Source organism: Podarcis pityusensis (genome assembly GCF_964106645.2).
Source record: "Podarcis pityusensis genome assembly, chromosome: 11".
Classification (NCBI taxonomy): Eukaryota; Metazoa; Chordata; class Lepidosauria; order Squamata; family Lacertidae; genus Podarcis; species Podarcis pityusensis.
The window spans coordinates 55,999,013-56,021,266 of record NC_138036.1 but is presented as its reverse complement, the minus strand read 5'-3'; the positions used below and the strand labels follow the sequence as shown (position 1 = coordinate 56,021,266).

General features: G+C 42.4%; 1 protein-coding gene across 1 annotated transcript; it reads right to left on the bottom strand.

Annotated features, from left to right (window-relative positions):
- Nucleotides 1-1,161: 1,161 nt before the first annotated feature.
- LOC308458202 (fructose-1,6-bisphosphatase isozyme 2) lies at nt 1,162-21,962 on the bottom strand. Its single transcript, XM_080973051.1, has 7 exons — nt 21,649-21,962; nt 16,319-16,481; nt 15,777-15,869; nt 14,215-14,355; nt 13,027-13,164; nt 4,857-4,976; nt 1,162-1,573 (listed from the first exon to the last, which is right to left on the bottom strand). Exons 1-7 carry the CDS (start codon nt 21,819-21,821, stop codon nt 1,376-1,378), a joined length of 1,026 nt encoding a protein of 341 aa, XP_080829177.1. The 5' UTR covers nt 21,822-21,962; the 3' UTR covers nt 1,162-1,375.
- Nucleotides 21,963-22,254: the final 292 nt, after the last annotated feature.

The window sequence follows — 22,254 nt, the reverse complement described above, 5'->3', positions numbered from 1 at the left end:
ACCATGTATTCACAAACACACATATGATATACCCAAACCCATTGTCAGAGGACCAAGGGTGCTTTCAGACTATTGCCATTTTGGGGAGAGATTCAATCACATACCATCAAATATGTTTTTAGTAGTTCTCATTTTTACATGAGACAGGACTCATGTAAAAATGAGAACTATTAAAAAACAGGGGGAAAGGTGGGGCATATATAAATAATCAACAACATCAACATTCATGTTATGCAATTAAAGTTGATTTGGGGGTCTTGTGTAACAAACCCACTTCCCCCATTCATAACTGCTGTCCTTATGATGATGTTATTATTATTCCAGCTATATACTTTGTGAATTTAACACTTGTAGTAAGAGGTCCAGCATTCCAATTAAGTCCAAACTGAATGAAAATGAATTTGTGAACAACTCTTAGTTAAACAATTCTATATTGGAGCCTTCCTCTGAAATATTTGTTGTTAACTTTGAGGTTGGTCTGTACATATTACTGGCTGAAAGAACAGCTAGGTAGTCATTTTTCTCAATCTGGATCGAAGCTGGGTTGGGTGGGGTGGGTGTGTGCATCAAAATACAGGATGTATAAGAAACAAGGAGATAAATAGAGGCTAGATATTTGTGACTCACATCATGTGTATACAGCTTCTCAAACTAGTGGTTGGGAGTGCACTGGATGTGGAATAAACAGGGTTTTATCCAAGAGTTTTCATGACTTTTGATCCAAACAGACCAACATGGCCTCTTCTTTGGAGGGAAAACACAGGGGAAGGTTGATATACAGAAGTGATCTATGTTAGCTAGCTGGAGAGAAAATCCATGCTTCGAGATATGATACTTTTAATAATAAGCATAAATAAGCTACCAAACTGGAAAACAAAAAGGGGCCATCTTTATCAGAACAATGTTGGGTCATGTTGGTTATGCAAAAGTCCAGTCGTTGCGGCCTGGCAGCCAAGGACAGTTGCCTTCTGATTTTGATCAGCTGCCCCACCGTAAAATTGGGAAAATAAACATGTTACCTCACAGGTCACAAGACTAAGGGTAGTCTCATGTGGCTGAATGGAAAACAAACACCTGCAGCAGACTGATTAGCTGAACTGATGGTTTGAACATTGACAAATGTTTTATCTGAGTAAAGGAGGAAGATGGCAAATGACTCACTTGGTTCACTAATCGCCATTCTGCAGGCTGCATTTTTATTTGTGCATCACAGAAACAGAGGTGAGGAGTGTCATATTTTGCATTAGCAGAAAATAAACCATTTTATTTAAAAAAAACCCCACAAAAATGGCTTTTTCTATTGCTTGTCAGCAGGGTGGAATTTTTTCACTCTTAAGCATCACCCTCTTCCCAGTGTGCAGTGAAAAGAAGAAGATCACGAGGTGCTCTTTGCGTGTTTCTGCACGAAGCTCAGGTATTCTTGAACATCATCCGGAGAACCAACAACAAAAGGGACTCTTTGGTGAATGGACTCTGGCTTCACATCCAGCACAGCTTCTGTCCCGGTGGTAGCTACTCCTCCAGCCTGCTCTATGATGAAAGCGATGGGGTTGCACTCATAAAGAAGTCGGAGCTGTGGCGGAAGAGAAAATCCTTTATTTGGTTTAGGTGGTTGGTGGTAGTTTAGAAAGCAACCAGGGATCTTACTGTCAACTAAAACAGTTTTTCAAATTATAGATACTCTGTATATTACAATACAGTGGTACCTCGGGTTAAGTACTGAATTTGTTCCAGAGGTCCATACTTAACCTGAAACTGTTCTTAACCTGAAGCACCACTTTAGCTAATGGGGCCTCCTGCTGCCGCCGCGTCGCCGGAGCATGATTTCTGTTCTCATCCTGAAGCAAATTTCTTAACCTGAAGCACTATTTCTGGGTTAGCGGAGTCTGTAACCTGAAGCGTATGTAACCTGAGGTACCACTGTATCATTATTATTATTATTATTATTATTTAAAAATACTACAATCCAGGCAACGTTAAGTACTTCTAAGTCCCATTTATTTCTGTTGGAGAAGAAAGAACTTGCCACAATCACTTCCCTTATCTTGTCACTAGATAAGGGCCCCTCTCCCACTAGCTAGGAGCCTTAGGGTGGAAAAATTCCCATTGGGGACTTTTTTCTAAAGCTCCCAGCTCCACCGGAGTGGAATTTACATACTATTAGGCTATTTTTTTCCATATGGAATACATTCTACCCTGGCATCCCAGCTTATTTATCCATTCTCGGACTCTTCCAAACTACTGTAACTTCTTGTTGCTAACTTAACAATGGCTCCTGCAGCTCTCTTAACTGCCCAGGAATCTGAAACTGCTTGTGTTCTCTTCAGGAATAGGTGGGCAAAAGGCCATGTTCCATCATGTACTGTTTCCCTTTGTACTCTGCATTATTTGACAAAGCAGTTTGCAGAGGTTAAAGGCATGTGACACAAACATGCGTCTGTGCCCAGAAATGTACAATACGGGCTGCATTTCATAGTACAAGAGTACAGCCGGTCAAGTCATTCTCTGCCAGTTCAACCATGGCATCCTTCCTCTCCCTCCTGGCCACAAAACATTTTGTGCACTAACCAATTGTTTCTTACAGAATCGCTAATCTTGTATAACCCTAATTCAGTCCACAACTAACTTATAAAATTTCTTAGTACTGAGCATTCTGCTACTGAAATTCAATCAGTGGAACTAACAAGTCCAACCACTATTTCGGAATGAGAAAACCATTGAATTCATCACTGTGAGAAGTGAGGTTACAGGGAACCAGGCAGAGGGCCTTCTTGGTAGTGGCGCCTGCCCTGTGGAACGCCCTCCCAGCAGATGACATCTATTTTACTTTTACCTATTTTACTTTTAAAAGACAACTGTTTAGGGAAATTTTTAATGTCTGATGCTGTATTGTTTTTAATATTCGATTGGAAGCCGCCCAGAGTGGCTGGGGAAACCCAGCCAGATGGGCTGGGTATAAATAATAAATTATTATTATTATTATAATTATTATTATTATTATTATTCATTGGGGCTTTGCTGTGGTTGTGGAACACACACAGCAGGCTGGCTGGGGTTACAGGCTGAGGTGCAATCTTTTAGGCTTAGGCAAAGTAATTTCCAGCAAAGAAATGAGAGCCAGTGTGGTGTAGTGGTTAAGAGCGGTAGTCACGTAATCTGGTGAACTGGGTTCGCTCCCCTGCTCCCCCACATGCAGCTGTTGGGTGACCATGGGCTAGTTACACTTCTCTGAAGTCTCTCAGCCCCACTTACCTCACAGAGTGTTTGTTGTGGGGGAGGAAGGGGAAGGAGAATGTTAGCCGCTTTGAGACTCTTTAGAGTAGTGATAAAGCGGGATCTCAAATCCAAACTCCTCTTCCTTGTATTTTGCTCACTAATGAACTGCATGGCAGGGCTAAAGTATTTGGTGGGGAGGGCAAACTTTACCAGAGCCCACCCTCTTACAATGCCAGGGGGAAGTGAATTGATGCTAAATTGGATATTCAACTTAAGGATATTAACAGAAATATTTATGTGCTGTATTTATGTGCCTATTTTCCAGATCTTGTGAGATTCACTGGAGCCAATCAGAAGCTGCATTAGAGCAGAACCAGCAGTATTCTAAACAGTGCGCTGATGGCCTTTCTCAAGAACACAGAGATCATACTAATAGTCTGAGAGAGATCAAGTTGGGCTTCCCTAAGCAGTGACATGATCTCTCAGGAACTACCAGTCCCAGAACTCTTTGTACAGAGACAAGAGGAAGGGATGTCTGAAGCCAGGGGTGGACATTAATCAAAGACATTGATCCCAGGGACACAGTGAGACAATGCTACTGGTAGGATTTAAAGGCACAAAAAATATGTGAGTAAATCACTAGTTCACACATATGCAGCAAAAACAGTTAAGCCACCTAGCTATTTTATTCATCAAATGCTATCTGAAAGAGAAGTTTACTTTTTGGAAAGAATTAATGATTTTGCAATGGAAAAGTCTATAATAAAAACAAAGATTTACAGTGATTTGGTCTATTTATAAAATGTTTGCAGCTGCATTGATCCATCAGATTTTTAAAAAACCCTTGAAGATAAAGCCAACTCTAAAATTACAAAGTACTCAGGAAGCTCTATAGAACTATTCTTCAAACCAGATGTAAAAAATAATAATGGGAGAGCATGCTGGGTAGAAAAGCCCCAGTGGGCATCATGTTGTAATTTCAGAAATGTAGAAGATTGTAGCACTAAAAAACAAAGCTTTATTGCATAACACATGAGATTCTATGAATGGTATTGCCATATATGCATTGGAAAGGGCCCATATTACAACTTTGTATTAGGTCTCCAAAAATGATGCATGAGCCCTTATTATGTCACTTGGCTTGCAAGTAACAATACAATGCAATACAATCAAATGTATGTTTACCCAGAGGTACGGTCCAAGTATGTTTAAGATTGCGTATTTGCTCTGTTTTTCACCAGAGGAAAACCCTACGATCATTCAGCAGATAAGCCAATAGGATTTCCTGAGCAGAAATACTTGTGGTTGAATCTGCATCGCCAACCCTGACATATTTTTAAAGCTGAGGACTCAGAGAAAGTGTTCTGTGATCAAATGAAATAGGCTCACAAATATATAATTTTGCCTATTTTCTTAATCCCTTCGGGATCCTGAGAGATCTGTGGGCAACCCAGTCACGTGGGCGGCATATAAATTATATTATTATATAATATATTATTATAGCATACTATTATTATCCACAAAAGCTCACACCATGATGCCATGATGCCATGATAAATGTGCTATTCTTTGAGGTGCCACAAAACTCTTTTATTGTTTCAATATAATTATACACCGAGTATGGGATGAGAAAAAGTTACCTTTCCTTTTGGACTCTTCTGGTTAGCTGGATACAAAAAGATCCCACCATACACCAGGGTACGATGAACATCAGCCACCATGGAGCCCACATATCTGGCTCCATAAGGAGAAACACCTTCCTATGAAAAAGAGGGGTAGATATATTGGCCAGTTTCTGCACACATTGATTTGCAATGGAAAAGGTGAAACTAGGTGGAGGAAAACCATGCAAGGAACACCTGTCCACAAAAATACTATTGCTCACATGAAATGATGATTTGGGCTTAAAGTATAAAAGATTGGTTAGATATTAAGGATTGCTAAATCCTTGATCAAATATGGGACTTTTGCTTTTAACACCAACAAAGACACTGCCCAGGTGTGGTAAACCTTTGGCCTCCACGTGCTGCTGAACATTGGCCATCCTTGCTGGACTGATGGGATTTGTATTTCAGCAACACTTGGAAGGCCAGGGGTTCCCCACACCTGATATAGTTGTTGCTCTTTCACCAGTTAATCTCATGTTATCCCCGTCTGCTGTAGGACAGAAATATAATCTTGCAGGCAAAGGCTGTGGGTGGATAACAGTATCAGTGGAGGATCAGGATAGAAGGCAAATGGTCATGTTTCATCGATTTCCCTTTCAGATGACAAAGGGAATTGATGCTACCTGACAAACTTGGAAGGATTCAATGTTCTTTTCCTGGAAAAGCAATAGTGTGAATTGTCATAATTGATGTAGTAACTTGTCTCCTTCTGCTTGGAATCCTAGAAGTGTATTGTTCTCTGTGATGCCACTCAATCAAACATTTCTTAAGTGCTCCTAATAGGAGTCATCTACCCACATTTTGTGGGGTAGATTCCGCAACATGAGAAAGCTTCTTGGTTCCATCTGTTGTGCTCTTGCTTAAAACCAAGAAAGTACTGTTACTTGTTCTCAGCTTTTGAGTTCCCTGGCTTTGCACCTGCATTTTAAGGAGGAAGTACCAGCCATAAAACTCAAAAGAAATGATTCTGCAGTGAGCAGCAGAGCAGCATGTTCTGCTTCCCTTCATAGATACCAGTCTCCTATAAGTCAGCAACATACACAGCTGTTACAAGAGGCTTCAAAGGTTATTTGAGATATTGGGGTTACAGGGACATCTGATGGAGTTTCAATTCCTTTAATGGCTTCTTGCATAGGAAACATTCTTTTTTGGCCATAAGACTTCCCCAGCAGCACCTGGGAACCATTTTTACTTTTAAAAGATGAAACTCTTACAATGGGGGGGCCAAGAGAGCAGCCAGGCATTTAAAGAATTTTGAAACTCAGCTCGGTGGCTTTCAGGCAGTGAATCCAGTAATTGTGATTCAATGACCTCCTGCTTTTAAACAATTCATTAGCTTTGAGTACAGATTAATTACTTAAGCTGGACTGTGTGCTTGACACAGGGAAGATGGAAAATTCAGCCATGTGGCATGAAATTTTCAAGAAGTCCCAGTTCCAGAATTTTACATGGTGCTAGCCCCAATGAGAGGGACGAGGGTGGCACTGTGGGTTAAACCACAGAGCCTAGGACTTGCTGATCAGAAGGTCGGCGGTTCGAATCCCAGCGACGGGGTGAAAGCACATCAAAGTGCAAGTAGATAAATACCGTATTTTTTGCTCTATAAGACTCACTTTTTCCCTTCTAAAAAGTAAGGGGAAATGTGTGTGTGTCTTATGGAGCGAATGCAGGCTGCGCAGCTATCCCAGAAGCCAGAACAGCAAGAGGGATTGCTGCTTTTACTGCATAGCGATCCCTCTTGCTGTTCTGGCTTCTGAGATTCAGAATTTTTTTTCTTCTTGTTTTCCTCCTCCAAAAACTAGGTGCGTCTTGTGGTCTGGTGCATCTTATAGAGTGAAAAACATGGTAGGTACCGCTCCGGCAGGAAGGTAAATGGCGTTTCCGTGCACTGCTCTGGTTCGCCAGAAGTGGCTTAGTCATGCTGGCCACATGACCCGGAAGCTGTACGCCGGCTCCCTCGGCCAATAAAATGAGATGAGCGCCACAACCCTCGAGTCGGCCACGACCGGACCAATGGTCAGGGGTCCATTTACCTTTATCTTTAGCCCCAATGAATAACTGGGAGGTGATTCTCCCCTCCCCCCACCCCAGTGATTGATGCTTGAGCTGTCTGCAGCTCTAACGAAAACCAAGCATCTGATCACCATTAACAGGAAGCCCTGTGATCATGATGATTGTGGAACAAGGAGATTTGCCACCTGGTTTCCTGACCAAAGTTCTACAATAACTTTGCAATGAAATGTCTGGGACAGCTGCATCTGTTTAACTCTGACATAATATGACTTACTGGGAGACGGGTGGTGGCAAGGACGAGAGAAGGTAGCAACCCTATTGGCTACTGTAATGGTTCTAGGGGTTGCTCGTGCGTAAGCCGGTGCAAACACCTGGCTGGGTTGCCTGAGTGAACCTTTCTCGTCCGGACAGCCACTCACCCGTGGCTGTCTCAATCGCTGGCAGAATCCGTCAGTGGGCGTTTCTTAAACTTCTTCCAGCAAAGAAGCTCTTTGACGCCAAGTCTCCTCCTACTCTCCCTGCGCGGAAGCCTTCTGCGCAAGGAGGGCGTAGGCAGCGGAGGACCCTTCCTCTCCCCGATGGTCCCCAGCAAGGAGTCATGGGACCGCCTCGCCGCTTCCCCCATCTGCCCCCCTTCTCCACTGGAGCTACGTTGATTCTCTTCCCCAGAAGACGGGCTGCCTCTCCCACTCCCGGGACGCTCTCTGGGATCCCTTTGGAGCTTGCTCTCTCCCTCGGACACTGTGGCAGTTCCCTGACAGCTACTTAGAGATTTTAAGGTTCTAACATTTCAAATAAATGCTTTCTCATATAGCTCAAATTCTAAATAGCACCGTCTTAAACTGGTTTGTACAGGGTGTGTTTACATCTAGGTAAAGGGACCCCTGACCATTAGGTCCAGTCGCGGACAACTCTGGGGTTGCGGCGCTCATCTCGCTTTATTGGCCGAGGGAGCTGGCGTACAGCTTCCGGGTCATGTGGCCAGCATGACTAAGCCGCTTCTGGCGAACCAGAGCAGCACACGAAGATGCCGTTTACCTTCCCACCGGAGTGGTACCTATTTATCTACTTGCACTTTGACGTGCTTTTGAACTGCTAGGTTGGCAGGAGCAGGGACCGAGCAACGGGAGCTCACCCCGTCATGGTGATTCGAACCGCCGACCTTAGGTCGGCAAGTCCTAGGCTCTGTGGTTTAACCCACAGCGCCACCTGCGGCCCGTGTTTACGTCTACCTGCTTCATTTTGTTACTGGATATGAATTACGGCAGGTGAACTGATATTCATGAGAGCAAGTTAGGGAACACAACTGAACTATCATTGGATTCCGCAGTATGATTCCATGTTTGAAATATAGGTAGCATGGTGACAGAGTGATGTCACTTCCTTGATTTGTTTTGTGCTTGCTCTTTTTGTTTGTTACAAATTGCACAAGCAGTCGATTTTAAATGTCAAGTTTTCAGGTCATGTTCTGACAAATGTACCCGGAGTTTACAAAAATAAGACAGGATAAAACAGAAGTGCCTGTATCCTACTCAACTGCTTACTTTTTGAAACCTGTGCCAAGCAGTTCGGGTTTCTACAAAATCAAACCCACTTCTCTGTTTCCAAGAAACTGTAAGTTACTGTAATGCATTACAGCACAAACAATATCCTTTCCAGTCTAAAGAGTGCTTATACATTTTGCATAAGGCTAATTTTACCTCAATCCATTCAGCTAGCAATGAAATCATTATGATCTCACTATGGGGGCGGGGGATGATGCAAGGAATTTATTTAAAGGGATATCCTCAGATTAGAATAAAAAGAACACCAAATTTACAAGGGCAATTGGAAGTCATGGTCTTGAAACCCCAATGCCAGGTTCGGAGGTAAAGCTAAGCTATGGTTTAAGAAGTGTTTTGTGTACGAGTCACAGTGCAACTCACGCTTGTGTGTTTCTCATTTCTTTCCACTGCTCTGGTGTATGCCAGAAGAGAAAAAGGAAACATCTCCTTTTTAAACCTTTAAAATAACCATAAATCTCATTTAAGTCCAAACTTGGGGAACCTATAGATTCTCAAGTTTGGACATGAGGCTCTCTGGTTACTTTAAAACTTCAAAAGAAGCTTTTGATCTCTTCCTCTGTCATGAGAAAAAGGAGGAGAAAGGAGTGGGGAGTGAATTAATGATTTTTATTTTTATTTTAATTAGGCCATGGACTATAGCAGGAAGGAAGGGAGAGTTCACAATTCTAAAGCTCATTATGTAAAAGTAAACTATGGTTTTGCATTACATCTGTCTTGACGACAGCAAACCCAGGTACGCTTAATTTAGAGGAAACCCAATTTAAAAATGTGATATTTGCTTTCAAGTAAATATACTTAAGAGTTGGTTGTGTAAATTGACAATCCTATAGGAGAATCCTGCCCATTGTTAAGTCCTGCTTTATGCTTGTTGATAGACTCTGCTGTGTTATTTTAATAGCTTTTTGATTTTTCATGTTTTATTACTGCCTTGTTAACCAGCCTGGGATCCATGTGAGTGGAGGGCCATTAAGAAATCTAACGAACAAATTAATAAATAAAAAAATATTCAGTGTGACAAGCTTAGAAAATTGTTAACATATAGCTTTACTTGGTTATTTTTGTGATGTCATTACCCAATACAGAGTACCAATACCTCTTTATTTTTCTTTTATTTGTTGCACTGGCTTTAACACAATAGGTTATTTCATAAGCGGAATCAGGTAATACCTGTATTGAGTTTAGAGCATTCCAAAGAAAATATAGATGCAAAGAGCAGGAAGGGTGTCGTTGCTTCAGTACTTAACCATTACAGTACTAGCAGGAAGTTTTCTACCATAGATCTTGAGTTATTTTTGTATGACACATAAATATTATGTTAGTATTTGCTAGAGCAACACCAACATACCATTGATACTTGATACTAAGGAAATACTACTTAGTTCTTTTCTACCTAAAATTATTTTTTAAATTGTGGTTCATTAAGCACAAGGACAGCTCTGGGGGTTGTTGTTTTTTCTCGGGTGGGGGGGCTGCTCCATAAAAATCAGGGCTGTCCCTTGAGAACAGTTGGGCTGCAGTCAAATAAACTGCTAACTGTTAACTTCTGCATGATATTTGAGCTTTCATATGATGTAAAAGCCAAAGCTGGAACTATAGTGGAATAGAATGCAAGTTTAGTACTGGTATCCAGTGCTTTTCTTCTACAAAAATGTTTAGGTGAACATTTTTAAGTTTTAAGTTTAAATTGGGAAAAATAAATACAGTAAATGGACAAAATTGCAAAGATTCACAAAATGTTTAGGGGTATGCGTATCCCTGCGTACCCCCCAGAAAAAAAGCACTCCTGATATCTATATTATTTACAAACAGGTTTTTTCTCTGAAAGCAAATAACATGGAAGTGAGTCCTAAACTTGCACTACATCCCACTATAGTTCCAGAAGCAGTTTTTGCATGCTGTTAAAGCTCAAATCAAAGGGACATGGGTGGTGCTGTGGGTTAAACCACAGAGTCTAGGACTTGCCGATCAGAAGGTCGACAGTTCAAATCCCCGTGACGGGGTGAGCTCCCATTGCTCGGTCTCTGCTCCTGCCAACCTAGCAGATCAAAAGCACATCAAAGTGCAAGTAGATAAATAGGTACCACTCCGGCGGGAAGGTAAACGGCGTTTCCGTGTGCTGCTCTGGTTCGCCAGAAGCGGCTTAGTCATGCTGGCCACATGACCCGGAAGCTGTACGCCGGCTCCCTCGGCCAATAAAGTGAGATGAGCGCCGCAACCCCAGAGTCAGTCACAACTGGACCTAATGGTCAGGGGTCCCTTTACCTTTAAAGCTCAAATATAATGCAGAACTTAACAGTTAGGGGAAAGCTGTGAATAAACAGCCATGTGAATGCAGGCTTCCTGAGTGCAGGCAGTTAACATTTTGCGCAGGGGTTCTGTTCCTGGCCCCCACACATGTTGGCAGAGCAAGCATAAGCCCGTTCTGCCCTCTTCTGGGTTCAAAAGGACCCGCACATCGGCAGTCATGTGTCAATTGGACACACACATAACAGTCACCATTTGTACTGGTATTTTCAGTGGCTGGAAGGTTGTGACTGTTTTGCTGCCTCACTCCTTTCCAGCTGAAGCTAAGTGAAGCTGCCTTTGTATAGGAATGTTTTAATCTCCACTAAGCACCTTACTCTTTCCTTTGCCTGCCCTTATCTGCCACATGTTGTCATGGGTCTTCATTTGCAGACACATCTTAAGAACTCTCAAATCAACAAATATGACAACATTGATTTTTGTTCCCTTCTATTTAAAGTAGATTTGAGTGCAAATAACTGAGGCTTCTGATGCAGACTTCCTACGTTGCAAGCATCTTGCAATCTGCCCATACCAAAGGGAACCACCCATGTTCTGACCTCTCTTGCTGCGTTCCAGTTTGTCCCCAGTTAAAGTGCACCCTTTTAGCGTCAGTGAGAGATAAGGGAAGAGAATGTGGTCCTCTGGGAGAGATAGGAACCACAAGTGTGCAATTATTTTGCACAGATTGAGGAGCTTCGTATGTTTGAATCGAGTCTAATAGCCATAGGTAAAGGTCCCCCTGCCCGTTCGGGCCAGTCGTGACCGACTCTAGGGTTGCACGCTCATCTCGCTCAAGAGGCCGGGAGCCGGCGCCGTCCGAAGACACTTCCGGGTCACGTGGCCAGCGTGATGAAGCTGCACTGGTGAGCCAGCACCAGTTCCGCACACAGAAACACCGTTTACCTTCCCGTTATAAAGTGGTACCTATTTATCTACTTGCACTTAGGGGTGCTTTTGAACTGCTAGGTGGGCAGGAGCTGGGACCGAACGACAGGAGCTCACCCCGCCGCGGGGATTCGAACCGCCGACCTTACAATCAGCAAGTCCTAGGCACTGAGGTTTTACCCACAGCGCCACCCGCGTCTAATAGCCATAGCTGTCAACATTTCCCTTTTTTTAAGGGAAATTCCCTTATTCCGAATAGGAAAAGAAAAGGGAGAAGTTGACAGCTATGCTAATAGCATATACAGCTATTTTACCTGCAAAGTGAGTGCACTTTCTGCATTTTCATATTTCAAGCTTCTGACTTTGCAATTTAAATACACATGGTTCTATATTCGCTTCTGTGGTTTGGTGTCAACATTGACTTGAATGTTCGACTCACCTAGTTCCCAAGGATAGGGAAATGTAACAACCTAGGTTACAGGAAGAGGAAGGGAACTGCTGGGAAGTGCCTGGGACTGGTATAGGAAGGGATAGCCCAGGGGTCAGCAAGGTTTATCTTGCCTGGGCTGGATCAGTCCTGCAGAGATCTCTCCGTGGGCCGAATCACATGTGTGTGTGAGCGCCCCCCCCCCCCGATTTTCGGCATCTGCACAGACACAATTTTCGGTGCCTCGAAAACGAGTCCCCACGCTGCACTGGTTTAGCGCAGCGCGCAAGCGGGCAACTCAGTTCGGGGGCGGCTCGTGGGTCAGTAAAATGGCCTCCGCAGGCTGCTTCCGGTCCATGGGCCTTAGGTTGCTGACCCCTGGTATAGCCAGATAGAGCAGAAGCAGGCAAGAAAGATGAGACATTAAATTCATATGTGCATTTAATGTATCTTGCCTTTTGCTTTAAAAATAACAGCCATGGAGGATCTAAATCAAGATTGCAACCTTTCCCCTGAATCCCATCCTGGCGAATAATCCTCACCCCCCAAGCTTCCATTGGCACCATGCCACATTCCCTCTCAAAGGAAATAGCAATTGTTATGGTGTAGGATTTCCATGGTACTGGAAGATAAAATGACATGGATGTATCCCGGGGGGGGGGAGGGAGATGCATTTAAAATACTAAATTAACTGAGGTTCTGCCCCCCCCAGCAGAACCCCCCCCCCCCGTAATGTCCTGTTACCCATTATCTCCCCCCAAAAAGCTCAACAACTTTTGGGGGCAATCTGCCAAAAAAATTGGCAATCTGCCAAAAAGCTTAACAACAGTCAACAAAAAAACTAGCTATGCCCACGTAAATGAATCCCGGCGTAAACTGTGCTTTATGTATAATGATGATGAGATTTGCCCAGTTTCACAGACAGTAGTAGCACCCGTGATAGAGTTGAAATAAAACGGTATATTACCTCAGGAAATTTCTTCTTTTGTAAATACTCTGTCACTGAAGGATCAAAGTACTTGGCATAGCCCTCATTGAGGCTGTAGATTTTCCCTTTCTTCTTGATTTTTACGTCTTTTTCCACCAGAATGAACTCGCCAAGAGCCTGCAGAATAGTTAAAGGATGTCACGAGTAATAAATGCCTTATGTTTACTTCCTTGACATTCAGAGGCTTGTCCAGTTACGACCCTAATATACAGTTACATGCTCCCTACTCTTTCAAAGAGTAATAAGGCTTGGTTGCAATCCTAAATATACCTGCCAGGGTATGAGACCAATGGAACACCCTTCCGAATAAACATGCATGGGATTGCAATATGAGTTCCTTTTCAAAAACAGAGTCCAGGAAACTTACAGTGCATTTGTAACATTTGCTTTTTTGCTGTGGAAAAAGAGGGCTTTAAAGGGCACTCAGATATCTCCTGACTCTCTCTTTTTTTAAAATGAATTTTATTAGTATTTTCCACACAACAAAAAAACTAAAAACAAAACAACAAAAACAAAACAACAAAAACAAATCCATATCTTACAAGTTAATATTATAAACACTAAAACAACAACAACAAGACATTGACTTCTACCAATCCCACAGCACCTCCTTTATCTCTCATTGTGTCTTCCTGTTTTCCTGTTTTCTTTATCATCTCTATCCTAACATCTAGATATAAATCCTTCTTTCATATCCTTTCACTTCACAAGGTTATTCCAGACTCAGCTAGATTTCTGCCCTTGAACCTCATTTAGGCACTCCCATTCTTTTTTTACTTCACTTTTTGGTTTTTGTCTTATTATGTCTGTCAATTTGCCAAATTGACAGATATCTCCTGACTCTCAACCGCCCTCACCCTTTCCGTTACTTTTTTTGCAACTTGTTTGAAGCACCCATCAGATCAGACTTGAGCAGCATTTCTCTACCGAATTCCTCCTTCTCGCTGCTGACATAATTTAGTTGTTCTTCTAGCTACCTAACAAGGGATTGCACTCTCGCCACGATGATAGCGTGATGCAAAGTGAGGGCAGGAAGCAATACAATCACTCAAAATGAGTGGCCAGGAAGGGAGCTACACTCTACATGCTGAAAGGGTGGAGTGAATTTCATATGAATACGAGAGGGCAGCAGAAAATAGTATTAGTAAGGAATGTTTGCACAGGTACCGGATCCAGCATGAAGCAGTCCACTCCTTGCCCCGTGGAAAGGGCTACCAAGGTTGCACTCCCGTACAAAGCATAGCCGGCTGCGACGATGTTGCGCCCCGGCTGCAAGGCATCTTTCTCGGAAGGCTCGTCTTCTGATGTCTAAGGGGAAAGTGATGGTTGTACTCAAATCTCAAGTATTTTGCTGTTATTATTAAAACGCATTTGAAGAAGAAGAAAAATAAAACCACAAATTCAAATAGGACTCTCTCCCAGTTATGGCGCACATTGTACAACAGGCCCTTGTGAAAGGTTTGTATCGACACCCGATATAACGAGATAGAGTTTGGGGGCATTTTTGTAAGAGGATCTCGAGTGATAATTTCAGTGACAAACTGCAAATAGAGAACCACAGGAGGGGCACATCCAGCAGTAGTTATAAAATGCCAGTAAACGGACAGTGTTGTTTTTATCTATTTATTTCACTCACCAATTGCTTCCCATGAATCATCCCACAGCAATTTAATAATAATAAAAACAGGAGCAAGGAAAGCCATTTCAAATCCAATATGTAGATAGGCTGGGATAAAAGACTTGTTGGAAAAGGAAGGTCTTCAACAGGTGCCAAAAAGAGTAAAGAGGGTGCCTGTCTGCTATGCAGTGGGAGGAGGTTCCAAAGGCTAGGTGCCACCACACTAAAGGCCCAATTCTTGCATTGTACAGAATGGATCGGCTGCTGTATGGGGTTTTGTACAGCAGTACTAACACCTTGAACTGAGCCCAGTATCTAACTGGCAGCTAGTGGCAATAGAATATTCATCTAATGAAGCACTCTTGGAAACAATTCACAATGCTTCTGTACATGTTAAAATATTTTTGTTGCTGTTCAAACTTCAGAATATTGTTAATAGTTCTAGCATTTTCCAGGGCACCTTAACTTCTAATCTTGCCACATGGAAACCCCTTTCACAAGCCCATTTTCTCACCTAATCATCTTGTGGTGATTTTTTTCTGAATCTTAGGAAATTAATATACAATCTGGAGCCGATCACTGCCTCTCATCCAAACCAACCTTATAGGGTTGTTGTTGAGATTCAAGTTCTAGGGGTAATTTTCTGTATCATTAGCATGGAGTTAGCAAGTATATGTATGGCTTTTGCAAGGAAAACTATTTATTTGGATACCCACAGCATAGCGAAGATATAAAAAAAAAATGCTGCCAAGTTACTAATGTCTTTAACAAGTAATAATTAGAGAATCACCATATTTTTACATTCCATACCCCTATTAATAATGTTGTAGTATTGCTTTGAGACTTGAAGCTGCAATCTCATACCCACTTTCTGGGAATAAATTCTACCAAACTCCCATCTTTTAAAAATAGTTTTTATTAAAGGTTTTTTTGTGTGTTACAAAACAAATAAAGAGGGAAAGGTACATCCCTTGTCTCCACTTGCAATTCATAGTCTATTTCACACTTTGCTTGCATTTAGTGATACACACTTTTGTCATAGACATCATGCATTTGGGGGGGTGGGGAGGAAGAGGGCTGAACCCCCATTTTGTTCCATTTCTCAACTTACCTTCTTGTAAATAGCAAATATAGTTCCTATCGAAGCTAAGCAGTCTATGTTGGAAGAGCCATCCAGTGGATCAAAGCACACGACATATTTACCCTGAAAGAGGAGGAACAAATCAAATGAAAAGAAAAGCAAATAAAAATCTTTTCTCTCTCTTAATCTTTCAGATCTGGCTGGAGTACTACGCACTGAAACAATTTTGTATTATACTAAAATACACTGGTATAACTTTCATGGCTTCACCACCCTCCCCAGAACCCTGTGAGTTATAGTTTTCTGAGAGGCAGAGAACACTGCCTCAGCACTACCTTCAGTTCCCATGATTTCATGTACTTATCACTTCATTCAGTTTCGTAATCACACAGACCCCCATTGCTCAGTTTCCATTTATTAAATCTGTCTCCCTTTCTGGTATGCAGTTGTGTTTAGCATCTTTCAGGTAATCAGGCAAACGACTTCTTTTCTCTTCAGAAATACAATTGTGCCATCTGCTGCTAAAAGGAGAGAACAGCCCCTCTTCCCAGTCAATCTGAATGTGTACCGACCCTTTTCTCTTTTGGAGTAATAATAGCTTCTTTATTCTCCTCTGAGACCAGGACACATGTGCTGTAGGAGGACTGTAGCATGTTAATAACCAGAGAATTAGATAAAACATCAAGCTTCTTCTGTTCATCCCCAGTCACATTCACAGTGCCAGCTATTCCGAACCTATAGGAAAGGGCTTCGTTATTATAATAAGGGAACACCGAAAAGTACACATCATACTGCAATACTGTTTTACATTATTTCCTTACTATTCCCTTTTACTTGACTTTCACACTGACATGACTCAAACTGTCCCTCATGTAATTGTCTCAGATTTATAAGGACTTCCCAAACCTTTTACTAGTGATAAATACTAATTAAAACCTGTGTTGGAACTCATATGTTCAGAAAACTCAGCTGGATGCTAGTTACAGCAATACACTATAGTTTTATTTTGCTTGACAGCCTGAGGATAATCCCCACGATACATGGGTGATCCTAATCTGTATTTGCACAACACCGTCAAGAGAGAATTACAATCATGATGCAATGGCTGTATGGAGCTAATAGCACATGAATCAACTATCAGTGATAAAATATTCTCCTCATACCGCAGAAGAAAGCTTAAATAGAAGTTTCTATGCCCTTTCCTATGCACTCAGAGGACAGCCTTATTGATTTGATTTCGGGTAAGCATTCTTAGGACGTGAAGACTGACACATCGCCATTGATTCAGTGAGCTGGACCTGAGACTCTAAACATGATAACAATAGTTTGTGTGTGAGGGAGCAGAGACAATGCAATCTTAACAGATAAAAAAATATTGTGGGAGAGAAATGGAAGCCTCTGTCCTGGAAATTAAAAACAGAAAATATGGAGTAATAACAACAGCACAATAACAATTTGGCCGCCTGACTGATTAGTCTTCAACATGTATTCATTTCTCACTAGAGGTATCTACTTCCTTTCACAAGCTTCCAGCTTATGACTTCACTCTGCTCTAGTGTTTTCATGTGCATATTTTATTGTTTTATTTTTTAATTGTGAAATATGTTGTACCCTGCCCTGGAATAAAATTTTGAAGGGCAGCATACAGATTTCTAAAAACAAACAGATAATAGTACTTCATTTGGAAGTGTTCATAATATTTTAGAGACAAGGAAGGGGTGGGCAAACACCATTATAAATGGATGGCAGGGAAGGTGGATTCACACATGACTTGTTCACTTGAATGTCCCTAGCATAGACAACTGTACAACTCTTTGAACTTTTGCAAACCCTGGGGAAATAGAGGTCACGATCACAGGAAGTAAGCCCTGCAGGTGTTGGCTTTATGGCACCAAGTTTATGCAGGCATTCAACTCAACGTGCACACCTGCATTGAGTTAGGTTTTAGCAATCCTGCTTCTCTCTTCACAAGGACTTATTTTACTCCGTCTTTGCTCTTCCACTGTAAGCTGAAAGCAAAATTGCCATTGACAATCCACAGTATTGAGTTCCTGCGTGTACATTCTACTTATGCTAAGGATGGGGCAATTTGAAGCTCATCACACACTCACTACAAACCCTGAGGTAGGTGCTGCTTTATTTGTTTCACCTAATTTTTAATTATTACTAAACACCTCTGGCACACACACTTATGACTACTGTATAGCCAGAAAAGTGTGTTAGCCATAATTAAAAAGTTGCTTTTAAAAATTGGCTCATAAAATGGCTCCCATTGCAAATGCCATATAGATATTAAATAAAATATAGAGCCGGGGTGGTGTACAAACAAAACTGCAAGAGAGTTAAAAACAATTAAAAACAATGCAGAACGATAATGTCGGGCTCATCCTAAAAGCTTAAACCACTGTTTACAAATAATGAATATGTGTGGCTGATCTGCGATAGGTTCTCTTTCCTGATACATCGGTGCCCATGTAAAAAAAACCACCCTTTTAAAAAGACAGAAGTTGTGCTAAAGGTATGTAAACTTGTGGAGATTCTTCTACTATTTCAGTTCCTTGGGGGTGGGGGGAAGTCACAGATATTTTGCTGTCTGGTAAAAGATGAACTAGACTCCCCATAGGTCCAGAACCTTGAGGAGCAGAGAGAGCCCCCTAAATCCAGTGTTCTGGATCCCCCTGAGGGACCTCTAGGTCGTTACCAGACAAGGAACCCCTGGAGCTGTCAAAAGAGGAGGTAGAATAAGCCCTAGTCCTTGAAAGCACCGTGTCAACAACTTCAGGAAAAGGCCAAAGAGCACAGTGCAAATGTCTACAGACCCAGAGTTACCAGTCTACCCCTGAGTATGGGGTTTACTCAAGAGCAAGGAGTGCCTGATGGTCCTTCACAGTTAGCTGCTGTGGCTAGAGAGTGGTTTAGGAAGTATTTAAGGCCTCCTTCTAGAGTCTTCCTTTTGCTGGAAACAATGCAGTTTTCTGGTTCTTTGTTTCTGCTTACAGTTCCCCTGCCTGGCTGAGCTCCCTTTTGGGGGGTTTTCTAGCCTTGCTTCCGGATAATGCTTTGGCCCTAGACTGATTCTGTGTGCTTGAGTTTGGCTTGTTTTTTAAGATTTATTTTTATTGAAGATTTTCTTGGTTTACAAAAGCTCATGCCTTTTTTCAGGTGGTACAGTCTTTCTTACAAATACAGTGGTACCTCAGGTTACATACGCTTCAGGTTACAGACTCCGCTAACCCAGAAATAGTACCTTGGGTTAAGAACTTTGCTTCAGGATGAGAACAGAACTCCTGCTCCGGCAGCGCAGCAGCAGCAGCAGCGGGAGGCCCCATTAGCTAAAGTGGTGCTTCAGGTTAAGAACAGTTTCAGGTAAAGAACAGATCTCCGGAACGAATTAAGTACTTAACCCAAGGTACCACTGTACAGTGGACACTCGTGTTGCAAATGTGATCTGCAGGATGCACATTCGCAATCTGCAGCTGCCTGTCTGCACACGCGGGGGTTGCAATTTAGCGCTTCTGCGCATGCGTGACCGCTAAAACCCGGAAGTAAACCGTTCCAGTACTTCTGGGTTTCAGCAGTCCGTAACACAAAAAACGCAACCTGAAGCTTCTGTAACCCAAGGTATGACTGTAGTGAGACATCAGTGTTGAGTACAGTATAAGGTTGGGGGAAGAAGAGGGGGGTGAGGCTTATATTCTTTTCTATAGTGTATGTTTGGGGTTTTGTGTCAGTGTCAACTAGGTAGGTTCTCTTTCTATTCATTTGTTACATTTCCTTGATAGTGAGAGGGATTGGGGGGGCAGGGTGTGGTTGGCTGCAATGGGGTTTCTTTGCATTTGTGAGTGGGGGGGGGGTTAGGGTTAGGGTCAGGTAAGCCAGATTGATTCATATGCTGTCGGTGAATTCTTCTTGTTGTCTTGATGGGCTGTGTATGTGATAAAGGGGAGCCATACTGGGGTGAAGGTATCCTCTTCTATTGTCCCTGTGTCAATTTCAGTTTATTGGTTAGCTTTTCTAGCAAGTTCATTTCCCAGACAGTAATTGGTTCAGGTTTACTTCTGACAGGTGTCACCAATGTCTGGCTATGAGGCTGCTGGCTGCTGAGAGTAGGTGAGTTATAAGCTCTGTATAATGTGAGTGGTCATTATGATCTTGGAAGGTGTTCAGTAGGGCCAGTTCTGGGGTAAGTTCCAATACGTGTTTAGTTATTTTGCATATCTCTTGTAGGACTGCTGTCCAGAAGGGTTGGATTTTAGGGCATTCCCGCCACATGTGGAGGTAGGTACATGTGGAAGTGCAGCCTCCCCAACATCTTGGTGAGGTTCCTGGGCGTATCAGCGCCAGTTCCTGTGGTGTTAAGTACCATCTGTAGGTGAGTTTCAGAGTGAGTTCCCTTGAGTTTGGCTTGCTGAGATCATGCTGCATCTTGAACTCTGCTCTCTTGGGCAAAAAAAGCTTGGGCAAAAAAAGCTCTAGAACAGGGGTCGGCAAAGTTTTTGTGGCTTGGGCTGGTTCATGGTCCTGCAGACGCTGCAGTGAGCCAGAGTGTGCGCGCGCACACATGCGCAAACGCTATTTCCGGTGCTCCTTCCAGCGCGGAGGAGGCGTGCGCAGCTTCCCATTGGCTGCAGGAACTTCCTGCACCCTATGGGAATCCGTCCAGCATCAGGGAAGGCAGTCCCTGCTCTGTTCCTCGCTGGTTTAGCGCGGAGCATGGGAGCCGACCGAGTGGGTGGCGGGGGTCCATGGGCCGATTAAACGACCCCCATGGGCCGCTTGGGCCTTAGGTTGCCGACCCCTGCTCTTGAGCATGACAGATGGAAGAGTCACAGCTAAAACACAGGATTACAATGATGGGATAGGGTTCCCTTGGAATAAATGAAGGATGACACAAAATTCCACACAAAATTCCTAGTGGGGAAACCTCCATATATAACTGTTGCTGAAAAAAGTAAGGAACAGTTAAAATTACTGTGTGACAATGATTCTCCTTGGCGGTATTTTTCCAGCCTAATGGGAGAGCCAACCAAACAAAACTAATAATCGGAGTATAATCTCTGAAAGCTGTTTTTATACTAGCTTACATTTAACATTGTCATCATGTTAATTATAACTCTTTAACCAGAAGGGATATCCTTCAGATGTTGTTGGACTACAGCTCACGTCAGCACCAGCCAATGGTAATCTGCAATGATAGGAACTGTAGTCTAGCAACTGGAGTTAAGTACCACTGAACATAATGGGATATGCTTCTGAATAAAGATGCGCAACAACTGCATGTTTTGTATACTATTCTCCGAAGTTCTCACATTTTTTATAGTGCCACTTAGAGTTGTGGTGACAATTTCTTTTTTAAAATTTATGCATGAGATGAAGAAATGAGTCACTCATTTTAATATGAATTTTATAAGAGTGGGTTTCTATGCAATGGCCAACGTGTATGTCCGTGCTGAATGAAGACAGTGCCATTCCAATCACTTCAGACTGTGATTAAGCCAAATTAACTGCTTGACCTTCTTGTTTGACCTTGATGGCAATAGAAATGGGGCACACAAGAAAAGCAGCCTATTCCCATTTTTTAAAAAGTAAATAGTAATACAGGTAATTGCAGGTGCTGCCACTCCCATTATTAAAGCAGTCAGTAGTTAGCTGCAGTAGTTATTCTTAAAACTTTGGCCAAACTAAAATCAGTGACCATTTGATTGTGGAGTTTCTGTAATTTAACATGACTGCAATACTAGCCTTCTTTCATTTCAGGCACATGGAATTCCCATACTGCTATTCCGGCCATGCCATTTAGTTTAAAAGCTTCATGCTGTGTTTAAAATAAGGAATTCCCAATGCTCACCCCCCCCATTATATTTAAAACAATTCTTATCCTCCCCAGTTCTGTGCAACTCACATATGAGCAAGGCCTGCCTTTCGAACCGCCGAAGAGATGGCCTTTATGGCAGTGAGCATCGAGTTCAGCAGCTGGGTCAGTTCTCCTGTGGCCCCTTTAACCCGCCGTCCTTTCTCCATGACATATCGGTTAAGGGTTAACATGTCTGTTTCAAAGGGGCTTCTGTCCGACATCTTGGCTGGTGAAAAGGGTCTGTTTTCTTCAATAGAATTTAGCAGTTCCTTTGCACCCGCAGTGTTGCTGCTGTTCAGTGGCAGTTTTATTTTAAGAAGAAGCAGTTGGCTTGCATGCGAGAAGCGGTTTAGTAAAAGGTTTCTGAGCCCATGTGACTTACAGGCTTGGAATAGATGGGCAGTGCAACTCCTCTGAATTTTCCAGTCTGCAAGAGATCCTATTAATCTTAACCTTAACCTTCAATGCCGGCTAAAAAAAAAAGTTGGTTTGGCAAGCCTACCCAACTATGTAATTATGTACATTTGTTTTTCAAATTTATTTTAACTTTATTTTGATAATTTTTTGTTTAGTGTTTTGTTGCCTTTTTATTTGCATTTTAATGAATATTTTATGTGAACTGCTTTGAATCCCCCCCCCCCCGTTGCTGTTCCC